This window comes from Bos grunniens, chromosome 4 (assembly GCF_055505025.1).
Source record: "Bos grunniens cultivar Pamir isolate PY7600 chromosome 4, Bosgru_T2T1.0, whole genome shotgun sequence".
NCBI lineage: Eukaryota > Metazoa > Chordata > Mammalia > Artiodactyla > Bovidae > Bos > Bos grunniens.
The window spans coordinates 33,315,108-33,340,630 of record NC_141168.1 but is presented as its reverse complement, the minus strand read 5'-3'; the positions used below and the strand labels follow the sequence as shown (position 1 = coordinate 33,340,630).

General features: G+C 37.2%; 1 protein-coding gene across 32 annotated transcripts in view; it reads right to left on the bottom strand.

Moving 5' to 3' along the window:
• CADPS2 (calcium dependent secretion activator 2) overlaps positions 1-25,523 on the bottom strand; it is a 583,251-nt gene that overhangs the window by 170,681 nt on the left and 387,047 nt on the right. For all 32 annotated transcript variants that reach the window (XM_086395851.1, XM_086395848.1, XM_086395849.1 and 29 more), the window contains 4 exons: positions 16,046-16,154; positions 14,587-14,787; positions 3,232-3,368; positions 741-928 (listed from right to left, as the gene is read on the bottom strand). In XM_086395851.1, the coding sequence (XP_086251977.1) occupies positions 741-928; positions 3,232-3,368; positions 14,587-14,787; positions 16,046-16,154 (635 nt within the window). The remainder of the gene's footprint in view (positions 1-740; positions 929-3,231; positions 3,369-14,586; positions 14,788-16,045; positions 16,155-25,523) is intronic.

The window sequence follows — 25,523 nt, the reverse complement described above, 5'->3', positions numbered from 1 at the left end:
TATATATAAAGAAAATAAAGAGGTGACGATGAAAGAATGGTTGAGGCAAGGTACAATGATAAGAGCTACCTCCTTTACAGGAGGAGCCCCCGCTAGCAGAGTTTCCCTGGAAAGAGCCTGGGAGAAGAGAGTAAATAATATAAAAGAAAGACCTAAGTTCAGAGATACATAGTTGTGGGGGCCTGCATAACATGATATTTTGCTATTTTGGTAAAACAAGAGGTGAGGTCACTGGCTCAGAGTGCTAAAAGGGGATACCTGTTCTTCAAGTGTGGATCAGTGAAGGGGCTGGGAGGAGACCTACATCAACCGATTATTTATCTTGCTTTATCAATGAACACATTCCACCATGGAAAAGCAAGAATCATTAGGTATTCACAAACCTGCCCACAAACCCTACCCAGACATATATATGCATTACAATAGAAATCCAGAGGACACTCAAGCTAGGCAGAGCCTAGTACTAGGTGGTGCGTAAGAACTAAAAGGCAACTTCTAATCTCACAGATACTCTGTGTTTCAAGTGGTTTTAATGGCAAAAAGAAACATAAAGTGCAGCCCACCTAAATCAACAGCATATTGATGTACATTTTTCCTTTGTGGGTTGTTTTTTTTTTTCCCTCTTGCAAGAAGTGTTTGCTATTTAAAATCTGTTACTAGGTGATGATGGCAAAGCACGTTTTTCTCTCTTCCCAAGTTCAACCCTCCACATTTCACTGTGTGTTTGCAAGTAAAAATACCTGTTGCCATGCACATGAGAGGCACAGAATGCAAAGCTGTAATGGAGCAGGGTTGGATCAATGACAGCACCGTTTTCCGAATGTTCCATTAGTTCTGTAAGGTAGCAGAGATGTCTGTGACAGCCCCTCACGCCGTAACGGGCACAGTACTCATCCAACACAAAGACCTGGCCAGGGCTAAACCAGCCCTGCAAAAGGAAGAACAACAACAGAAAAAAATTATTATTTTTTCTGTACCAGAATTCAGTTTTCTGCACTATTAGGCACTATTAGGTATTGTAAACAGAAAATGCGTTACAGTGTCTTTTGACAATTTTTTTTCTATTAGCAGTATGTTTCATATTGTTTTTAAAACAGCAAATGCCATCAGTTTGGGAACTGGTTTGGGCCACTGACAGCTTAACACCATCCTCTCTTTACTGCCACAAAGAGGCAGGGGCAACCTGCTCTTCTCCACCGTCACTCACAATTAGTCAAATTTATTCATGGCATCTAAAATGTGGGTTGCAAAGAATAACCTTCCAACAGACTTCAATCTCTATATGAATCAATTAAAAAGAAAATGGCAATGCAGACCCGATAACTGAAATCACCTAGTTTCCAAAAGCACTGTATAACGTGAACTGAGAGAATTTCAGTAAGGTTTAGCAGTGGTATTTAAATTATTATTTTGGTATTTAAATAGTTTGGATATTGTTCTCACTCTACTATCTTTCAGTGACAAATAGAACAAAGTTAATGTCTTACAGCAGTAGTTTCTGGTTCTCTTGAAAAGAGATGTTAGGGTGGGTATATGAGCTTGGCTAACAAGAGAGGGCCAGGTTAGGGAGAGTCAGTTTACAAAGTATTTCAGTGGATTTTTTGGATTAATTCAAGATTAAAAAAGAGAAAGAAGGGGGGGTATGGAGAGTTTTCAAAAGGGGCAGTATAATCACGAAAGAGAAGAAAAAGAAGAGTGTGAAATGCAGAAAGATGAGATAAAAATAAAATGCACTAAAATTCAATAAAAATTTTTAAAAGAAGGAAGAGGAGAAAAAAATACTGGAATAATACTGTGGTGTGGTGAAGGCACTAGTACTATGTACTAGACACACTGTATATATCTTTAATATTTAGAACTATCATGCATACTAGTTATTATGATTCCATGTTATAGATACAGAAGCTGAAGTTGAGAGGTGCTCAGAGAATTGCTCAAGACCACAGTGCAAATCAGCTGCTGAGCCCTGTTAACATCCAGGGTCATCTTGAGCTCAAATGCTCTTTCTAACCACACCTGCCCTCTAGGTCCAGTTGAATACACTGTAGTGTTCTCCTCACACTCCATGTGGCCTGTGAGGTCATCCACATGGTCAAAGCGACTTTCTGACATTTCAAGAACTAACCCCATGGAGTGGAATCCAAGAGGAAAGCGTTCCTGTTGATGATCAATCTATGTGTGCTTGTCCCTGGAAACACAGATGAGGGTTTTGTGATGACTTGTTTTTTACTCTCCATCTAATTATAAAGTTTGGGCTGGATTGGGTTTAAGCTACACAACTGCATGCTGAATAACACGTACTTAATAGTGAGTCTATAAACGAATTAATGAACATCAGCATAATCATGGCAGTAAGTTGTTCCATTTCTTCCTGTCTGTTGAAACATCTCTGATGAGCTTAGAGTATGTCCGGTCTAAAATCTTAAAGACAGTGCAACTGTATTGCATGCAGCTACCATGTTCAGTAGCCAAGAGACTAAGTGGTGATAGAAACATGAAGATTCTGGCCAGAGGAATTTCAGAGGAATTGCCACCAACAAAATAAATCTTTGGATTTAAAGGCACAAGAGATTTTTAGGCTATAGTTCAATGCACACATTCTAAGGAGTCAAGGATTCCTTCCCTTCTAATTGTAAATTATACCTTGCATTCCAAATTTTTGCTGGTTTAAACAAAAAGTAGCAGTTTAGCTACTCTTAATGTGTTTTTTTTTTAAATAAAGTAATTCCAATTATTTTTGGAGGGTTAGATGAAACTAAAGCTTTCCTCTGTTACACACAGCCGTCATAATGTTGTGTATTACACGGTTACTCTCCCCTGTCACTTAGGTAGTCTTTGTAGGAATGAGAGAGAGACATGAATGGTATCACCATTTGGTGAGCAGAATTTAAACCTTAAAATGTCTGTATAGGTGTTAGTAAATACTATCAGAAGTTATTTTTTTAGTCTTTAGTAAAGCCTTCTATTTTCATTCCACCTCTCCAGAGGGACCAAGAAACCACAGTTCAGCGTCTGTTCGAAGTCTTTTCTCCTGGCTATTAAGTGGCACAGCAGTGATCTTCAAGTGTATAATTTTCAAATTGGGAAGCAATTGATTGGAATCCTTTATCCCTAACTCCAACTATAGTTATTAAATGAGTCAGGGATAAAAGGCTGCCCCATAACAAGTATTTCTCACTTTAAAAAATCTCTCACTCTAACCTATAGGGGATGAGATAGGTTTGTACTAACCAAGCAAGAATAGGAATCATTCAGCCTATGATCCAAAGTCTGCCTCTGGAGTATTCTAAACAGGAAGGCGTGGTCCAGCTTGCAGGGGTTCGCAGAAATAAACTCATCCATACCATGTTTCTGAAAACGGTCTGCGTCTGTGAATTCAGAAAAGCATGAACCTTTATTTTTCTGGTTTAATAATAATAGAAAATGAGGTTTTTGAACAACACAAAATGAATGTCTCATAACAGATAAATACTTTGCACTACATAAAGTATGAGGCCATGAATTCAGCAAAAACCATAAAATACAATATTTTTTGTAGCCTAAATAAAAATGTCAGGGAAAAACCTGCCAATCAGTTGGAAGGAGGAAATTCTATTTTCATTCAAAGCTACTTCAAATATCTACCACAGAAATAATCCCACCCCACCCCAATATTAAGAAAAGTTGATACATTTTAAGTATATATTTACTGAGCTGGAAAACAGCCCAGGTCTATTCATAAAAAAAAAATGACAACGATTGCTAGAAGCCTGCTTTCCAAATGGCAAACTAGGGCAGAAATGAACACACTTGCTTCAGCTGGATCACTTCCAGCCTTTTTTTTGTAGGGAGCTTTTAATGGGACCAACTTTAATGTAGGAATGGCAATGAATGCTTCCAGGCTTCAAGTTTAAGAGACATGAAAAAGGGAACATCATGCTTGTGCAAATATGCAGACAAAGCACAACGTCCCAAATGGCACTTCAATCAAAGGCCCAAATTTATTGTTCTTCACAGATTGCATCTTTCAACGCCTGTAGACCCTGCGGGTTTATCAAAAGGCAAGCTTTTATGATTGCCTTCATTAATGGTATGTTTTGTCAAAGTCTTCAGTGTGAGTCCTTTACTAACGATAGAGACAGCGAGCCACACACCACCCCAAAGGAGTGCTGGGGTGTTACTACATTAGCTCCGTAAGAGATGTTGTGCATATTGGGCAAGCAACCAGCTATCAAGATAAAAGTGGGCTCTCCTCACAATGGTCGGGCTAAGGCTCCATTGTTCCTTAAAATTCACAGAGAGATCTCATTTCTGGTCATCACAAGCAGCACAGTTCTAAATGTAAGCTAAATGTAGTTTTTAAAAACCTAGATGGTCCAACCCTAAAACTGCAATAGGAAAGGAGACAAAAGTTTATTGATTACACCCAATTATAGAGTCCAGCTCATAATAAAACTCAATATTGATCTGTGGACATGATGCTAACATAATCAGTCACATTTAGATATTTAGCCCAGATCATATTGATCCATGTCAAGTTCAACTTTCAGCCATATTTGTGGATGGAAGAAGTATATAATTCAAGCTGAAGGGTCTTCAGAATCACATGTTAAAAAAAAAAAAGATACAGAAACTAATTTATATCTCACATCAATGAAGGATATCAAAAGGTGAACACAGCAAGGAAGCAATGAATGGCCACTCATCAACGATGTGAGGTATGAGGTTCTGTCCTTGGAGGAAGTGGCATATATATTCTTTTACATCTAATAATTGCTTATCTGAATGATTAAATACATTACATGTGGTAAATTAGTATTAGTTGCATTTAACACTGAACTAAACTGCTTTTCCTGAACTGAGAAATGAGACAATCCATCTTCTCCTGTATTTATTCTTATGTCTGATCGTCTTTTAATATAATTAAATATATGATAATGTGAAATTATCTCAAATGTGAAGGCAGAATATTGAAAACTGCAAGGCACCCATTATAAAATAAGATTTTATATTTTAAAGAATTTATCTTAGAATCTTCATCTCTCCATTTAAAAAAAAAGTTTTTAGCATCACCTTTAGGAAATTATAGTTTTAAAAAACATCTGCTGAATTTTATTCATTATTTCTTTCGCCAGAGAAGGTCATAACAAGATGTTAAAAATAACACCCATTAATGGTTTACCTGTTGAGAACATGATATGCAGATATTTCAGAGAAAAAAAAATCCATAATTCCCCTTTTACTATAAAGGCTTATAGAAGGAAATTCTTATTTTAAAATAATAGGTGTACAGTCTTTAAATAAAATATACAAGTTCATGAAAAAATTGAGTCAATAGTTCATTTCTGTAATTATTTTCAAAAATGAATTTATGAAGTATTTTTCTCATGAAATATAACTCATATATTATTTAGTGTGATAAGCTTTTCCAAATTACACACATAAATGGATAAGTACTTTTCTAGCAAATACTATTACCAATAAAAATAATACTTACAATAACAATTTAAGCCACAAACAGACTATATATTGACAGTGAAAAAACATACAGGCAAACCTGCTACAATTTTTATTAAAAAAAAGAAAAAAAACCCTATAATCCCTCCAGGGCTATAAATTCGATGAAAGGGAAATGTTCTCTTAGGGATTATCCCATTTTCAAACACAGGCTGTAAAGACCCTGAGTATTTACTTCTTTTCTACTTTACTATTTACTTCTGTCTGATCAGCACAATTCAAAATATTTTATGCAAACATACTTCACCATGTACTACTTTACTATATTTCTTTTTTTTTTCTAATTTTATTTTATTTTTAAACTTTACATAATTGTATTAGTTTTGCCAAATATCAAAATGAATCCGCCACAGGTATACATGTGTTCCCCATCCCGAACCCTCCTCCCTCCTCCCTCCCCATACCATCCCTCTGGGCCGTCCCAGTGCACCAGCCCCAAGCATCCAGCATCGTGCATCGAACCTGGACTGGCAACTCGTTTCCTACATGATATTTTACATGTTTCATTGCCATTCTCCCAAATTTTCCTACCCTCTCCCTCTCCCACAGAGTCCATAAGACCGTTCTATACATCATTGTCTCCCTTGCTGTCTCGTACACCGGGTTATTGTTACCATCTTTCTAAATTCCATATATATGCGTTAGTATACTGTATTTATGTTTTTCCTTCTGGCTTACTTCAGTCTGTATAATAGGCTCCAGTTTCATCCACCTCATTAGAACTGATTCAAATGTATTCTTTTTAATGGCTGAGTAATACTCCATTGTGTATATGTACCACAGCTTTCTTATCCATTCATCTGCTGATGGACATCTAGGTTGCTTCCATGTCTTGGCTATTATAAACAGTGCTGCGATGAACATTGGGGTACACGTGTCTCTTTCCCTTCTGGTTTCCTCAGTGTGTATGCCCAGCAGTGGGGTTGCTGGATCATAAGGCAGTTCTATTTCCAGTTTTTTAAGGAATCTCCACACTGTTCTCCATAGTGGCTGTACTAGTTTGCATTCCCACCAACAGTGTAAGAGGGTTCCTTTTTCTCCACACCCTCTCCAGCATTTATTATTTGTAGACTTTTGGATCGCAGCCATTCTGACTGGTGTGAAATGGTACCTCATAGTGGTTTTGATTTGCATTTCTCTGATAATGAGTGATGTTGAGCATCTTTTCATGTGTTTGTTAGCCATCTGTATGTCTTCTTTGGAGAAATGTCTATTTAGTTCTTTGGCCCATTTTTTGATTGGGTTGTTTATTTTTCTGGAGTTGAGCTGTAGGAGTTGCTTGTATATTTTTGAGATTAGTTGTTTGTTGGTTGCTTCATTTGCTATTATTTTCTCCCATTCTGAAGGCTGTCTTTTCACCTTGCTAATAGTTTCCTTTGATGTGCAGAAGCTTTTAAGGTTAATTAGGTCCCATTTGTTTATTTTTGCTTTTATTTCCAATATTCTGGGAGGTGGGTCATAGAGGATCCTGCTGTGATGTATGTCGGAGAGTGTTTTGCCTATGTTCTCCTCTAGGAGTTTTATAGTTTCTGGTCTTACGTTGAGATCTTTAATCCATTTTGAGTTTATTTTTGTGTATGATGTTAGAAAGTGGTCCAGTTTCATTCTTTTACAAGTGGTTGACCAGATTTCCCAGCACCACTTGTTAAAGAGATTGGAGTGGCTGGCTGGGGTAGGGGGGGACGAGCAGCCGGGTTCCGTTCAAGCACTGTTGAAGCAGGAAACCGCGGCGACTCTCCGCTAAGACTGTCACTTTACTATATTTCTTGAATTTATGAATAAAAATAAATTATAAAGGAGACAGTTTTGATCTTTCTGTAGGAAAACATTTCATTTTAAAATTCTCTCATGAACCAAAGTAAAAAAGGAAAGTAGTTAGTTCATAGTTAAGTCGCTCAGTCGTGTCTGACTCTTTGCGACCACATAAATTGCAGCACGCCGGGCCTCCCTGTCCATCACCAACTCCTGGAGTTCACTCAAACTCACGTCCATCAAGTCGGTGACGCCATCCAGCCATCTCATCCTCTGTCGTCCTCTTCTCCTCCTGCCCCCAATCCCTCCCAGCATCAGAGTCTTTTTCCAATGAGTCAAGTCTTCAGACGAGGTGGCCAAAGTACTGGAGTTTCAGCTTTAGCATCATTCCTTCCAAAGAACACCCAGGACTGATCTCCTTTAGAGTGGACTGGTTGGATTTCCTTGCAGTCCAAGGGACTCTCAGGAGTCTTCTCCAACACCACAGTTCAAAAGCATCAATTCTTCGGCGCTCGGTTTTCTTCACAGTCCAACTCTCACATCCATACATGACCACTGGAAAAACCATAGCCTTGACTAGACTGACCTTTGTTGGCAAAGTAATGTTTCTGCTTTTTAATATGCTGTCTAGGTTAGTCATAACTTTCCTTCCAAGGAGTAAGCATCTTTTAATTTCATGGCTGCAATCACCATCTGCAGATCTAGCTAGTATTAAATATCTAGTTTCTTATTTTTATAAAATTATATTTTCCATATAGTTTTCTCTTGGTATAACATATCTTCAATTAACTGTGGGGGTAACACAGAGTTATCAATTGGATTAAATGGAAATCATGCTTTCAATCAATTATGTAACCAAATCGAAGGCTTGGAAAGCTTGCTTTAAAACTGAGTTATACTTGATTCTCTTCAGTTAATGTTCATCATAATACAAAAGTATGGTAACTAGTCTTAAACAGAAAGTTATTCATGGCACTAATCAATTCTTCAAAGGTAGTTTAGTTTGTCCCCTGAAATAATATAAGGAAATTATCAAAAGAAACCAACAAGATATGAGATGAAACAATGTACTATAAAACTGTCATAAATTGTGATGATTAACCTATGGACTAAGTACAGATGTTAGACATGGTAAATGAGCATACTGGTGGAGACTTTCTATGGTAACAGTTGGATACATGCTCTAGCGTCTTTAGGTAGTACTGTCACCAGGTGTGGTAAAAGTGGATGGAATAAAACTCAAATTGAGAAAGATTACTATTTGCAATAGATTTAAGAAATGTTAGAGGCTTTATTTAAATGGGATCTGAAAATGTAAGTTTTTCATTAATAGCTGTCGGACGTCAAGAGAAAAGATTAATAAGTAGGCTCACAGTATCAATCTAAACAGTTAACACTGACTAGAAAATAGCTAGCATAGAAAACCCTGTGAGGTCTATTAGCAAGCTGGCAGATCCCACTATGCCGGGAGGGCTATTTGGTGGGAGCTGACCACAGTGAACCCAAACCCTAGGAAGGGCACCTAAGTCAGAGTTCAGAATGTGAGAAAGGAAAAAATTAATTGAAATGTTTCTCTTTCCTTTGCAACTAGTTTTAAGGATGCTGAATGTTTTTCCTTTCTTTTCTTTTTTTTTTGCTGTTCCTGGTGTGAGAGAGATTAGAGATTAACAGAGCAAAGGGAAGGTAAAATACAGTTGGGAGAAAGGGCAAGAAGAAGAGGAGGAGGCCATTCATTTGCCTTTTAAGACCATTCTGTGCCCAGGGGTCCAGGCCTGGGACCCAGGTACCAAAAGGACTAATAAGAGGGTGCTGCTAGCTGAGAGCTTGTCTCTTCTGCAAAATCTTGAGCTAAACGAAGTAGCAAATAAACCTTTGGAAATACAACTTGTTTTAGAATTACCCTGTGTTTAGGGGTTTGCCTGTAGCCATTTACCACCTCCCACTCCAATTAAACTTTCCTTTTAGCTTCCAACCTTCATTAGCTTGAAGATTCACAGCAAGTTAAAAGTGACACAAAGAACTACCACTTCCCTTTTTATGGCACACATATAGCCTTTAATAGGAAGAGCTAATGTTTTAAAATTTTATGTAGATTTATCTAGTTGGTATGTTCCTGTATGTTTTATGCTGAAGACCTAAGAGAAAAAGTTGGTAGATACTGTTTCTAGAGGAGTCTGTTCATACCTCTATTATTAAATCAAATAATTTTTTGGCCTATTTTCGTAAATACATTAAAAATGAATGTACAGATTTATATGTCTTACTTTCTGCAGCAGATAACAAATGATACTTTTACATGATGGCAATTTTAATCAACACATATAGACCTATAATCATAGTAAAGTAAACATTTATTTTAAATAATCTATTCATCATATTTTACCAGTGAAGGGTGAAATTTAACTTACTAGGGTCAGTGAGGAGAAATTAGCTTAAAAAATTAAATATAAGCTTACAATCTGACTAAAGAATTTTTAAAAAATTTGGCTTAACATTGAAAGGAAGTACTCAGGTTCATTTTTGACACTGATTTATTATTGAAAGTCAGCTATTACTGTATTGTATTAGATAACAAACACAATATATTATGTTTGTGCCAAAGTGAAAGTAAAATTTTTTTAAAAGGTGCTTGCATAATCTTTTGTTTTTTGGGGATAACAATGAAGGGTAGTTTAACCAAACAATGTCTGGCAGTTTGGCAAAAGACAGTGCACAGTTTGAAGCAGAAAACCTGGATAGCATTCCTTCAGCCTTGCTTTAAGTCACTTTTTTCCTTAGAATTTCCATGTATCTTAAAAGTCAATGAAACAGGGAAGTAGAACACATCCACTTATCAGATAAATCTATGAATACACACCATTATTTATATTTTAAAAAAGATAATAATGTTGTTCCTAATAAGTTAGATTTGATAATTATTATTTTGTTCTGACTATTCCTAACCATTCAGTATGGTTGGATTTAAAACTGAGCTTTTCTTTTTAAAGTTATAACATAGATTCTTCAAAGAAAATTCAGGAAACAGAGGCAATGAATTAGCAATCAATCCCTCTAATTAAACTCATCCACTGTAAATATTTTAGGTATAATTCTACCTATATTAAAAAAATTTTAACAGTGACAATAATATCACATATATAATTTAGCATTTTCTCACTTAATGTTACAGGGCATTTTTGCAAGCTATAGTAACAATTTCATAGCAATTTCCCTTATGCTCACATGAATGAGAGATACTAGGTTGTTTTTACTTCCCTGTTGTGGCAAAAATAAGCGTTTCTGTTTCCTAAGTGACAAGCTTACTGTAAATATTCCAGTTCTGCCTAGAAAGCAGTATCATGATACTGTAAATAAGATCATGATATTACTTGAAAAAATTTTATCATTATAAAAATTTTAATATGGTAAAGCAAAAAAAAAGTCATAAAAATACTTACCCTTACCAGCTATAGGCCAGCAAAGAAATGAAAAACATATTTAAATGGGTTAGAAACATTTATTTCTAGTCATTTTAATTTTATGTCATTTTCTCAGTTTCCACTAATGACTCTAGAAGTTGTCTTTCCAAGAGATGATCAAGAAAGAGAGAAAGGAATAATACGGAGGTCAAGGAAGAGAGGAAAATTAAGGCAAAACTACTCTCTGGATCAGTTCAATGGCATCTATGATAAAGGTCATGGTCAGTATCTCATTTAGATGAGACAGAAATACATTTTTCTTTCTTCTTTCCTTTCATTTTAAAGATAAACCATCAGGGTCTGTGAGTAAATAAAAAAAAACCTCAACACAACTGGAACAGTTTGGATTTTTAGAACAAATTTAGCTTTTTTAAAGCAAGTTAATCAAGGGGCTAAAAAATTCAGTTCCACTTAGGCTGATCAACACTGCCTTCATAGTACATTGCTATCCAATGGAAAGATTTTGCTGGGAAGACATTATATGGCTCTCTTACTAAACTGATTATCAGATCTTTTATTAAATCCATATCAGGAAGTCATGATTTTAATGTTCTTGACCCAGTGCTTCCCAACCACTTCTCTTTCCACTTTGTGTAAGATGGATGATATCCTTTATAATACGGGCTTCCCTGGTAGCTCTGTGCTAAAGAATTCACCTGCCAATGCAGGAGACATAGATTTGATTCCTGGGTTTGGAAGATCCCCTGGAGAAGGAAAGGGCAAACCACTCCAGGATTCTTGCCTGGGAAATCCCATGAAGAGAGGAGCCTGGCGGGCTACAGTCCATGGGGTTGCAAGATAGTTAGACATGACTTCACTACTGAACAACAACATCCTTTATAACACCAGTATATGTCTTGGGTATTCCTTATACTCAAGATGTGAAGGAAAAAATACTGGAACACAAGTGAATTAGGGAGACATTTTCATAAAAATAATTTCCAAGTCAATGCAACTTGGCAGTTCTTAAATGGTGGTAACCTTCCCCACCTTTGTCTCTGTCCCCTGGAACATTTGACAACATCTAGAGAAAATTTGGAGAAGGCAATGGCACCCCACTCCAGTACTCTAGCCTGGAAAATCCCATGGAAGGAGGAGCCTGGTAGGCTGCAGTCCATGGGGTCGCAAAGATTCAGACACGACTGACTGTCTTCACTTTCACTTTTCACTTTCATGCATTGGAGAAGGAAATGGCAACCCACTCTAGTGTTCTTGCCTGGAGAACCCCAGGGACGGGGGAGCCTGGTGGGCTGCCTTCTATGGGGTCGCACAGAGTCGGACACAACTGAAGCAGCTTAGCAGCAGCAGCAGAGAAAATTTTGGTCGTTAGACCTGGGACAGTGGAGTCAATTATTACAGGGATCTAGTGGGTAGGAGACAGGGAGACTACTAATCATCCCATAACACACAGGACAGCCTTCCCCTCCGACCCCTGAAACAAAGAATTATCTAGCCCAAAATGACAGTCTTGCTGAGAAATACTGCTCTAACAAAGAAAACAATTACTCTGCTTCTGGTCAAAACAGTGTAATTAAAAGCAGATTAACCCTCCTACCTGAAACAACTAAAGAAAAAATCATTAAAAATACTTTTAAGAAAGTTCTCAAAATTTTGGATATCCGGCAACATAGCAGAGTAATTTCTGAGAGGCGGGGAAACCAATGAGATGAGCCTTTTAGCTGCCTCAGATTAATACCCGGAGAAACTTTCAAAGCGGTGGCTCTGGGAAGAAGAACTCAGGGAGAGCTAAGGGTCTCTCTGGGCTGAGAAGATGGGAGCTGACAGTTCAGGAAGGTCAAGGCTGCTGAAATTTGCAGGAAAGTTTATTGTTTCTTCCCCCTACCCCACTCCGTATTCAAATGAATACTGACCACATCACTCAATGGAGGCAACAATATGAGGATGAGGAAGAATCCTCAAAGGATTAGAGGGGACAGTGCCCACATGCACACAGAGACTAGAACAGTGCTTGTTTCCAACAGCCAGAAGGTAAAACTTCAATTTTCACTGCTCATCAGTTGGCACCCAGGTGGTGGTGTTTTAGTCACTAAGTCGTGTCCAACACTTGTGACTCCATGGACTGCAGCCCTCCAGGCTCCTCTGTTCATAGGATTTCCCAGCAAGAATACTGGAGTGGGTTGCCATTTCTTTCTCCAGGGGATCTTCCCAACCCAGGGATCAAACTTGGGTCCCCTGCATTGCAGGCAGATTTCTTCACCCACTGAGCCACCAGAAGAGCCCAGACTAGATGTTATTTGGCTCCACCTAAACGCTAAACCTGAAAGGATTAAATTACTTTTGAGTAATTTAACTATGTCTTAGAATAAAACTCAAGAATATTTTTGTGAAGAAAATTACACCAAAGTACATCATCATTAAATTGCTCAAAACCAGTGTTTAAGCGAAAGGTTTTAAAGCAGCTTGAGAGGGGGGTGGGGAACAAACCACAACACACATTATGTACAGAGGAAGAAACAAAAATAATAGCAAAATTTTTCATCAGGGAAGAAAAAAACCAAGTTAGCAGAGAGCAGAGCAAAGTCTTTAAAGAACTGAAAGAAAAGCATCTTTCAAAATGAAGGTAAAATGAAGACATTTTCATACATAAAAAAGCTAAAAGCTACGCACGTACTGCAAGAAAAGTCAAAGGACATCCTTCGGGACGTGTAATGTTTCAGTAAGTGAATAAAGATTGCTAGGAATGGTAACTACATGTTTGAGTATATAATATTTTCTCTTATTATTTACATTTCTTTAGAAGGTAATTGACTGTTCCAGGCATAATAATAATGTCAATGCATTGTGGGATTTATAACATTTGTAGAAGTAAGATGCATGACCAGAATTGTACAGGAGCCAGGAAGGGAGATACAGAAGTCTACAGTTGTGAGGTCCATGTACATTATGAAGTACCATAATCGCTTGAAGATGGATCAGGTAAGTTTGAAGGTGTATGCTAAGAAGTCTAAAGCATGCAGGAGACGGGTTGAGCTTATATCCCATCTTTATTTGGCCTAAAGTGCCTTTGTTTAAGGTGTCTAAATGTAATACTAATCGGTGTCTAAGCAGAACAGGTAGTAGTTATTTGATGCATGAAAAGTAAGAGAAGTCAGAATGTTGTTCCCCTGGAGATGAAGCTTGAGAATGAAAGGTGTTGAATGAAAAGTCACGATTTAAGCTTACAGTTAAAGACAAACTGACTTATTACATTACAGGAGAAAACAGAGAAGTTTTGGAAAGGAGTATAAGAAGTTAAAACATTTGGTTTAATGATTACTAAAGCTATGTTTGAAAATGTTTCTATCATTATTACATAATTTGCAATTAATTACTTGCAAATTAAAATGAACAATTTAGTTCTTAATGATTTAAATTAGCATACAGAAAGTGACATGGATATAGAGGTATTTAGAAAAAGAAAGTTGCCTTGATGACTTTTGTTTTCCTGACTTACATCAGAAAATAGGCCTGGTATTCTCTTGGTTTGTTAAGAACAACTCTAAAAAGTGACAGTTCATTGTTTCGGTGTTCTGGAATCTTAGCAATGCCAATTTGATTTTGCAATATGCTTCCCATTTCAATAGAACATATAAGTTAAAATTACATTAAGTTTAAATAAAATTTCTCTTATGCTTTTGAGATTCCCAGAGATACCCCAAGGCCTGGCAAATTCATGACTGAAAACCACACGCACCATTTACTCCAGGTTTGTGTGAAAAGCTAGATAACTTATTCTATGACTACTAAAATGAACTATTTTTATTCAATTAGGAATCAGGTAATGATGCAAACTATAATACTGAGCAAATTTGACTCAGACAATTTTATCTCTTATTAAGGTTATTAATTGATAATCAAATTATTTTTCAACAAAACTTACAAAGTTGAGCATCTGCATGGAGACTTCCTCCTTTAGGATTCAGCTTCTGGGCTTGAATTGCAGGAATAGGTTTATATGACTGTCCAGTGGCCCTGTACATGGCTTGAACCCACAGTATTCTATCCTGTTCATCATCACTGGCAAATATTACAGTGTCTCCTTCTTTAACAGCATTGAAGAACATATGCCCACCCTGAAGGCCTGTGGAGGAAAAAAAAATTGTTAAAAATTCACACAGTTGGCAGATTTTAGCCTCTTTCATTAAATGGTCTCATGGAAAAGAACTGATCTGCTATTTGCAGCTCAATGCCTTTGAATCATATCCACAATTGAAGAATTGAAGGGAAAATGATATGAGAAAGATTTATACTTCCATATCACTTTGGAAATTAAAAATAGCCTAGGAAACAGTTCATAACACAGCAGAGTTCTGCAACACACACAAGAATGCATAGCAAAGTCTGGTATTTCATGCCAGAGAAGACACTCCTTATCTGTTAGCACATTTCTCATTCTATATGTAGAAGACATATATGAAAACAATACAGCTAAGACTAAAATGATATTTGCATTGTACAGTATTTTACTTTTACAAAACTCTTTTACAGGGAAGATATTTTGGATTTTAAGTGATTTATTAGTGGATATAATCACTGACTCTTTTTTCATCTCTCTATATTAATTTCTTATTCTATTTATTAGCAGATACATATATTTCTTTTTTGTTGTTTAGTTGTGAAGTCATGTCCGACTCTTGCGACCCCATGACTGTAGCCCACTCCTCTACTCATGGGATTTTCCCAGGCAAAAATACTGGAGTGGGTTTCCATTTCTTTCTCCAGGTGATCTTCCTGACCCAGAGATCAAACCTGCGTCTTCTTCATTGGCAGATGGATTCTTTAGCATTAAGACACCAGGGAAATCCATATATTTCTTTACCTTGCTGGTTAATTTTATTAATCTCCACATAATCATTCATTTACTCACTCGCTCGCTAATCTCAGACACTGAGTATCCAGTACTATACCAAGCATTAATACATTAGGAGGGAGAGAGAGAAATATAAGTATCCATTGTTGGGGAGAAAATTAGTAGAATATAATATATGGTAGTAATTCATTAGCCATTTCTTTGCCTATTTCTGTCTCTTGTACCTTTTTGCTTTTCAGTAAAGAAGTTTCTGCAAGCACTGCTGATACTTATCCTATAATTTCCATATTATAGTATCTTTCAGATATTTCATCCTTTCACTAAGTTAACAGAGATGGTGAGTTATGGCTAAAACTAAGTAGCCTCATAAAGATATAATTTAAATCCCATCAAGTCTTATCTAGCTAGGTATATGAATGAAATATGTTCCATTTATGGAATGGAGTTTGAATGGAAAATAGACACAGGATATTTATGAGAATTTCATGAATATAGGAGAGGCATGACAAGTGATTCAACTAGGAATTACCTGGGTGGGGATCTGTGTAATCCACAGTGTATCCTTCAAGCTGCATTAATTCTTGTGGCTCAGACTTTTTTTCTCTATAACTGCACATAGCAAAGGTGTATTGGCTAACCTGCATGAGAAAAAAAGTTTACATATTGGTTGCATGAAATTTATCTTTTAGTTTTTTTCTTTATCAGAAGACTGCCCAAGTTTAAAACCATAACATAAAATTTGCATATGTTATTAAATGTTAGCATTTTTTAAAACCTTGCTCAGAGATGAAAGCACTTTTTGTTTATCCATCTACAGTTAGGTCTTTTATGCCTATGATGCAGCATTTCCCAAACTGATGAACTCCTGGCCAAAATTCTATGAACTATTAACAGAAGAGCCATTAAAAAATAGTCATATTAAATATAAATTGGGGACCATAAAACTTTTAGAGGAAAACACAAGCAGAATACCCTTTGATATAAACCATAGCAATATATTTTTCAGATCTATCTCCTAGAGCAAAAGAAATGAAAGCAAAAATAAGCAAATGGGACCTAATTAAACTTACAAGGTTTCGCACAGCAAAGGAAACCATCTATCAACATGAAATGAAGACAACCTAGTGAACAGAAGAAGATATTTGCAAATGACCAATAAGGGATTTATATCTGACATATATAAATAGCTCATACAACTGAGTATCAAAAAACCATGTATTAAAAACATGGCCAGAAGACTTGAATAGACATTTTTCCAGAGAAGACATAGAGATGGCAATGGGCACATGAAAAGATGCTCAATACCTCTAGTCAATAGGGAACTGCAAAACAAAACCACAATGAGGTATCACTTCACACCTGTCAGAATGGCTAGTATCAAAAAGATCACAAACAACAAATGTTAGAGAGGATGTGAAGAAGAGGAACTCTTCTACACTGTTGCTGGTGTAGTCACCATGGAAAACAGCATGGAGGGTTCACAGAAAACTAACGTTAGAACTACCATGTGACCCGAAATTCCACTCTTGGGTATATATATGGAAAAAAAAAACCCCACTAATTCAAAAGGATACATGCATCCTGATGTCCCTAGCAGCACAATTCTTTACTATTTCTAAGATGTATTACAACATAAAGAGAAGATTTAAGAAAATGTAGAGTGCACTTTTTTTGGTAAACACTATTCATACATATGAACGGTAGTTATTATTGCAGAGTACAATTATAGGTCATTTAAAGTTTTTTTTTTTTAAGTGTTTATGAGTTGTGTCCGACTCTTTGTGACCCCAAGGACTGTAGCCTACCAGGTTCTTCCTTCCATGGGATTTTCCAGGGAAGAGTACTGGAGTGGGTTGCAGTTTCCTTCTCCATCACTGTTTATAGTTTTTCTCAAAGAATATGAATTACTTTATAAGACGACTTTTTCTAATTTGGGAAAACACCCAAAGCTAGCTTTGGGAATAGTGAATCTAATAACTTGAGACACTTAGGGTTCTTGCTACTCTAGGGTTGTTGACAATTCTGAAAAAGATGAGAATACCAGACCATCTGACCTGCCTCTTGAGAAATCTGTGTGCAGGTCAGGAAGCAACAGTTAGAACTGGACATGGAACAACAGAATGGTTCCAAATAGGAAAAGGAGTACGTCAAGGCTGATATTGTCACCCTGCTTATTTAACTTCTATGCAGAGTACACCATGAGAAATGCTGGGCTGGAGGAAGCACAAGCTGGAATCAAGATTGCTGGGAGAAATATCAATAACCTCAGATATGCAGATGACACCACCCTTATGGCAGAAAGTGAAGAAGAACTAAAGAGCCTCTTGATGAAAGTGAAAGAGAAGAGTGAAAAAGTTGGCTTAAAACTCAACATTCAGAAAATGAAGATCATGGCATCCGGTCCCATCAGTTCATGGGAAACAGATGGGGAAACAGTGGCTGACTTAATTTTTCTGGGCTCCAAGATTGCTGCAGATAGTGATTGCAGCCAAGAACTGACCCACTCCTTGATAGACTAATGTCATAGAACGTATTGTAACCACAACTGGAAGTACATTTCAGAAGAAGAAATGTAGGACTTATCGACTCTGCCAAGGTGATCTATCCATAAAAATCATCTATTCAACCTCCATAAAAAATAAAAAACATTTTTCTACATTAATATATGTCACCATCTCCCCGGGCTCTGCCTGATTAACTCTGGGCCTGGGTTTCTGACACATGGTGAGCAGTTCAATGTGGCCCAGTGTGACCTGCATCATTATCACTTCAAGGACTGTAAGGAGATCCAATCAGTCCATCCTAAAGGAGATCAGTCCTGGGTGTTCATTGGAAGGACTGATGTTGAAGCTGAAACTCCAATACTTTGGCCACCTGATGCGAAGAGCTGACTTATTGGAAAAGACCCTGATGCTGGGAAAGATTGAAGGCAGGAGGAGAAGGAGATGACAGATGATGAGATGGTTGGATGGCATCACCGACTCGATGGACATGGCTTTGCGTGGACTCTGGGAGCTGGTGATGGACAGGGAGGCCTGGCGTGCTGCAGTTCATGGGGTCGCAAAGAGTCGAACACAACTGAGCAACTGAACTGAACTGAACTTATAGATCACTAAATTTAGTTTCTCACCATAAGGTCATCAAAATGCTAAGAAAATTCAGGAAAAATAAAATGAAACAACAAATAATAAAGCAAAAAATAATTTAGGAAACAACTATTTAGGGAGTGATTATTCACATTTTAAAAGAAATTCTTAACCTTCTCAAAAACATGTGGTTCATATAAGTAATGGTATCTTTCTATATTTCATGCATTTCTACTTCAAGAAAAGAGACCACTATAATAAAATGTACTGCAAACTGAAAGCTGTTTCGAACAAAAAACAATAAGCAGCTTCAAAGCTGTAAAGGAACATAATAAAATGTATAACTTCATTACAAATTCCAAATATTATTTACATGTGTATCAGATACATATTATATAATAACACATACGGTTGTTGTATTTTTCAACATTACAGATTTACTTTTTGAGAGTACTGTCATAACATTCTACAAGGTATTTATTTAATCAGTAAAAATTGACCAAGGGAACAAAATATTGTTACATTTGCTAGAATTACAGGTTTCAATTATGTAGTAAGGATTTTAAAATAATACATTGGAAACTAGAGACTATGATTTCTCACTAAATCAAGTAGCTACTCCCAGAGCTAAGCTTCACCGAAAAGGAAACAAAAGATTATTCTCTGAAACATACTGCTATTGAGGGATGAGGGTTATGTATGAGCCCTTGAGAGTGCGATTTTAACTACAAAGTTCACAGATGTGGAAACTGATTTTCCTAAGGTCACCCAGAAAGAGAACGCTATCTGGAATGGAGAACACAAGTCTCTACAATCTAGTAAGCAGTCCTTCCAATGTATCACATTAGAATTCACATTCTGGAACTTACAAACAACTGTATTCCCAAATAACAAGCTGTGCTCTGTGCGCTTAGCTGTTCAGTCATGTCCGACTCATTGCGACCCCTTGGACTATAGCCTGCCAGGCTGCTCTGTCCATGGGATTCTCTAGGCAAGAATACTGGAGTGGGTTGCCATGCCCTCTTCCAGGGGACTTTCCCAACCCAGGGACTGAACCCAGGTCTCCCAGCATTACAGGTAGATTCTTTATCATGTGAGCCACCAGGGAAGCCCAAATAACAAGCTAATTGCCTCAAATTCTGGCAAAGCTACTATTTAAGAGAGGTGTAAGACATTTACTTAGATATGTCTAAGAATCTATCATCAAAGACTACTAACGGTATGGGAGAGAGGAAAGCGAGTTGAGCAGCAAACAAGTTGAGGCATTATCTGTTTGTTATTTATCTTCTCTCAGGTATATATTTGATAAATCACCCTCATTTGTTTTATAGTAATGTTTATATCTGTAATTGATATAAAAGTATAATCCTTTCATATATTTAATCCTCCTCTTGAATTTAACTTGGTCTGAATTTAACACTGTCATCCTACTTTCTCTCTGTGTTTTAGCCTTTTGTCTGTGAATTCAGAAAAATAAATTTTCTGAATCACAGGAAAATCACATGTGGATTTTGGTTTTTATTCCATTCCAAGAATCTGTCACTAGGTCCATTTAACTCATTTAAACTAAAAATTCATATATACATATATACATGTGAATTTTATATTACAATACAATTATACATATGAATTTTACATATATATTTCTGTCTTCTGCTATATGGTCACTAAAAATTCCTTGGCATCCTATTTTTAATCTATACCATTTTACAAGTTTTCAAAGGCATCATTGACCCCATATTTTATTTACCTACTGTAAGACAAACCTTTTTTTTTTTTTTTTACTGTATATAACTTACATACAGTATATAACTTCCTTATATAACTTTCACAAAATCTGGAGTTTACAATTTCACATATTGTTATAATTACTTAATTACTTCATAAGCCTGTAACCTATTATAGGAATAATTTTTCAAGTTTTTCTTTGAGTCAAAATATTTTGTAACAGTAATTTAGATGTAGCTATCTTTGTTTCTTAACATTATGCTCTTTAATTCTTCTATATTTTAAGTTTGATATTTCTAAGATACTACAACTCATTTACTCGATTCCTGGTCAGGAAGATTCCCTGGAGAAGGGACAGGCTACCCACTCCAGTATTCTCGGGCTTCCTTGGTAGCTTAGACAGTAAAGAATATGGGAGACCTGGGTTCGATCCCTGGGTTGGGAAGATGCCCTGGAGGAGGGCATGGCAACCCACTCCAGTATATTTGCCTGGAGAATCCCAAGAGCAGAGGTGCATGGATGGGCTACAGTCCATGGGGTTGCAAAGAGTCGGACACAACTGAGCAAGTAAGCACAGCCCTGCACACTGATTTACATTTTAAATATCAGAAATTCCCTTTAAATATTTTTAGGAAAGTGAATTGTGTATTTTCTGAATCCCATATTATAATTATAATATAGATTATAATATATATAACATATAATATAATATAACCTATTATAACCCATATGGGTTATAATATATAACCCATATTATAATACTGGGTTTGGCCAAAAGGTTGGTTTAGCTTTTTCTGGTAAGATGTTGTTATAGAAAAACCTGAACGGTTCGGCCAACCCAATATTTTTTTCCAGTGCTTTTATTCATGAACAACTTCTTGGAGGTATACTGAATTCTCAAGTCATACAATTTCCCATCAATTCTCTGCAGCTGTAACTCTACTGACTTCCACAGTTCGGTGTTAAGGAGATATCTGAAGCAACACACACAACCTTAATTGAAAAAATATTTTGAAAGAAATGTTTAGATGAAAATCTGTTTTCACTAAACTTCCTGAAATGTGGGAAGTCTGTGTATTTGCAGACAATATCTTTTAAATTTCACAAGATGTTTCTTTTGCTGCATTTTTTACTTTTATTCTGATTTCTGCTCTGTTCATCTGTTTTGTCCTCTTCTCTTCACACTTAGAAAAGCAGATTTTTGTTTTATTGGATACTTGCTTTCTTTCCTTAGTATCTGCCATTGTGAGCAGCTTTCAGTTCACACTTGACTCGAAGAAAAACATGAAAAATGATTCCTAAAATGTTACAGGTGTATGAAATAATTAAGTAATTATAACAATATGTAAAACCTAAACTTCAGATTTTGTGAAAGTTATATAAGGAAGTTATATACTGTATGCAAGTTACATTCAGTAAAGAAAAAAAAAGATTTGTCTTTCAGAAACTTTTCTTCTTCTATAGAACTGACTTTGAAGCAGTGGTCATTCTGTATGTGTGTGCATGCCCAGTTGCTCAGCTGTATCTGACTCATGCCAGGCTCCTCTGTCCATGGGATTTCCTTGGCTAGAATACTGGAGTCAGTGGCCATTTCCTTCTCCAGGGCATCTTCCTAACCCAGGGATCAAACCCGAGTCTCTATGTCTCCTGCATTGGCAGGTAGGTTCTTTATCACTGAGCCACCTGGGAAGCTCCTCATTCTGTACATCACTACCTAAAATGTGGGCACCAATTATCTGCTGTTTTTAGTTTTAATCCTTCTGATTTCTCCCAGAACTCTTTCATTAATCTCAGACAACTCCTCGTTTTCACAAACTTTTCAATACAGACCGTGTTTCTCATAAATTTCAAAAATAAAATCAATATATTTGATTTCAATATTATAGAATCTCTTCATAGGTCTCCCTTTGTCCCTCCTCCACCGCTTTTTAAATCTATCCTTGAAAAACAGATTTTCAAAGTCTGCTATTTGCCAAATGATAGGAGAGCCTCATTGATTCCTTGTAGTTTCCCACTGAAGTAGTGACAGAATTCACCTCTTCAGCCTCAAGCTTGAAAGCAAGTAGAAACTAGCAGCTCTCTCTAACCCAATTTTCATTCTTTAGCAGGCATTTATGTAGCAACTTTTTAAAATTGGGGTACAGTTGCTCTACAATGTTGCACTGGTTTCTTCCCTAAAATGAAGTGTATCAGCTATATGTATACATATATTGCCTCTCTTTAGGACTTTCCTCCCCAGTCCTACCCACCCAGTGATCGAGCTGAGCTCCCTGTGCTATACAGTGGATTTCCACTAGCTATCTGTTTTACACATGATAGTGAGGTTTTGACAGACGTTCTTCCTGTTGCAACTGTATGGTTCTCTACAATCAGAGGCAAAACAACGTATTTTGAAAGTAACATGGTTTCCATAATTTTTTGTTTTCAGCATAACTGTAGAAGGCTCTAATTCTAAAGCCTTCTTGAATTAGCCTTCTAGTTATAAAATGACCAAATATTAAAAATAATAAGATATATCACTTTATGGGGCATCTAACTCAGGAATTAGAAAAAAATTTTGAGACAGTGAGAGATATCGCTGTGACAAAGGTTCTGTTCCCATCTGCTTATTTAGATAAGCCAGGCTTCCCTATGTTCACATTTTGGAACGTTATAAGAAAACATCTTGGAAATGCTCATATCTTGGAAAACAAAAAAGGAATTACTGTGAAACCCTTTCTCATTATAGAATAAGTCATTCACAGGTAAACTGGGAAGGGAAGCTATATCCAGCTCATTGACATAAGCATTTCCAGTCAAATTTAACCTTAATAATTATTCTTCAATTACTCATATGTTATCATAAGCTGTGTGCTACTTATAATTGTAGTTATACTTCAATACAAAATACATTTGTAATACTTAAAGCCTTCCGGTCACAGGAATTTTTATTTACTCTTCCTCTTGTTTCATTTTTTATAATTAAAAACAATTATTTTTGGCTGTGCTGAGTCTCTGTTGCTGCTCAAGATTTGTTCGAGTTGCAGCAAGCAGGGGCTGCTCTCTAGTTCTGATGTGCAGGCTTCTCACTGTGGTGGATTCCCTGGTGGAGTATGGGCCCCAGGACGTGTGAGCTTCAGTAATTGCAGCACGCACGCTTCAGAAGCTGTGGCTCCTGGGCTCTAGAATACAGACTCAGTTGTTGGGGCACAGGGGCTTAGCCACCCCACAGCATGTGGGATCTTCCAGGACCAGGGATTGAACCTGTGTCTCCTGCATTGGCAGGCAGAGTCCTCACCACTGAGCCACCAGGGAAGCCCTTGACTTTCATTTTCCTTCAGGTGAGGCAGTTTGACTGACTTGGTTTTTTCAAACAGAAGGACAAGGGGAAATAAATCTGGGAGTTTAGGAGAAAAAGATCTAGTAACAAAGATTTTTTAGGCAAAGGGGTTTTTTGGCCTTCCTGTGTTATTCTTTATATTGGCTCTCTTTGCTCTCTGGATCTTTATTTGGCTTAAACAACAGAAATGTATTGTCTTGAAGTGCTAGAGGCGAGAAGCTGAACTATTAAGGGGTCAGCAGGTTGGTTCCTTCTAAGGGCTGTGAGGGTAATTCGCTCCTTGTCTTTCTCACTTGTAGTGGGTTGCTGCCAAGTTTTGGCACTCCTTGGCTTGTGGAGGTATCATATCCATCTCTGCCTTCATCTTCACTTGGCATTCTCCTGTGTGTGTATCTGCTTCCAAGCTCCCTCTTTTTTAACATGGGCACTAGTCACACTCGATTAGGGGCACACCCTTCTCTGGTATGACCTCATCTTGATTATGCACACAGTGCTATTTTCAAATAAGGTCATATTCTAAGGAACTGGGGTTTAGGACTCTCCAACAGAGGAGAGATTTTTACTCCAATTTTGCAGACATTTTTAATTGCAGAAAAGCGCGATAGAGGGATCAGATTCTGATGCATAATGTGTGCTTAGTTGCTCAGTCGTGTCCCTTTGTGACCCCATGGACTGTAGACTGCCAGGCTCCTCTGTCCGTGGGACTTCTCAGGCAAGAATACTGCAGTGCATTGCCATTTTCTCCTCCAGGTGATCTTCCTAACCCAGGGATCGAACCTGTGTCTCCTGTATTACAGGCAGATAAGTTAAGCCATCAGGGAAGCCCATTGATGCATAATACTTATTTCCTAAGAATACAATTCTGTTGGGGATCAGTTATGGAAATGAGAATTCAAGGAGAAAAAGCTAATAGTATACAATTTGCAATGGTTCAGTTCAGTTCAGTTCAGTTGCTCAGTCATGTCTGACTCTTTGTGACCCCATGAATTGCAGCACACCAGGCTTCCCTGTCCATCACCAACTCCCGGAGTTCACTCAGACTCACGTCCATCGAGTCGGTGATGCCATCCAGCCATCTCATCCTCTGTCGTCCCCTTCTCCTCCTGCCCCCATTCCCTCCCAGCATCAGAGTCTTTTCCAATGAGTCAACTCTTCACATGAGGTGGCCAAAGTACTGGAGTTTCAGCTTTAGCATCATTCCTTCCAAAGAATACCCAGGACTGATCTCCTTTACAATGGACTGCTTGGATCTCCTTGCAGTCCAAGGGACTCTCAAGAGTCTTCTCCAACACCACAGTTCAAAAGCATCAATTCTTCAGCCCTCAGCCTTCTTCACAGTCCAACTCTCACATTCATACATGACCACTGGAAAAACCATAGCCTTGACTAGATGGACCTTTGTTGGCAAAGTAATGTCTCTGCTTTTCAATATGCTGTCTAGGTTGGTTAGAGATGCACATAAAATCACAACAATATTCAAATTTGATTGAGAACGTTTATTATTGATTTAATGGTTTTATTATAGAAACTACCTCCATTGTAACTAAATTTATGATGAAAAGTTTACAGTGACCTACAGTTGTAAAATCTAGCAAATTAGCAAGACAGTTTGAAGCCTGACGGGCATGCTCCTATTTCTCTCTGGTCTTTTTTAGGAAGATGCATCTGGTTCTTCCTTGATACCTTTTAGAGACATGATAACTAGTATTTCATTTCTTACTAGTCAGAATGGCAAATAACTAACTGTAGTTCTATGTCCACTTTCAGTTTTTATTATCTTCTTCCATGGGTAGTTTTCCCTGTTATTCATTCATTCAACAAATATTTATTGAATATCTACAGTGCATTTTTTCTAGGCCTTGAGTATACAATAA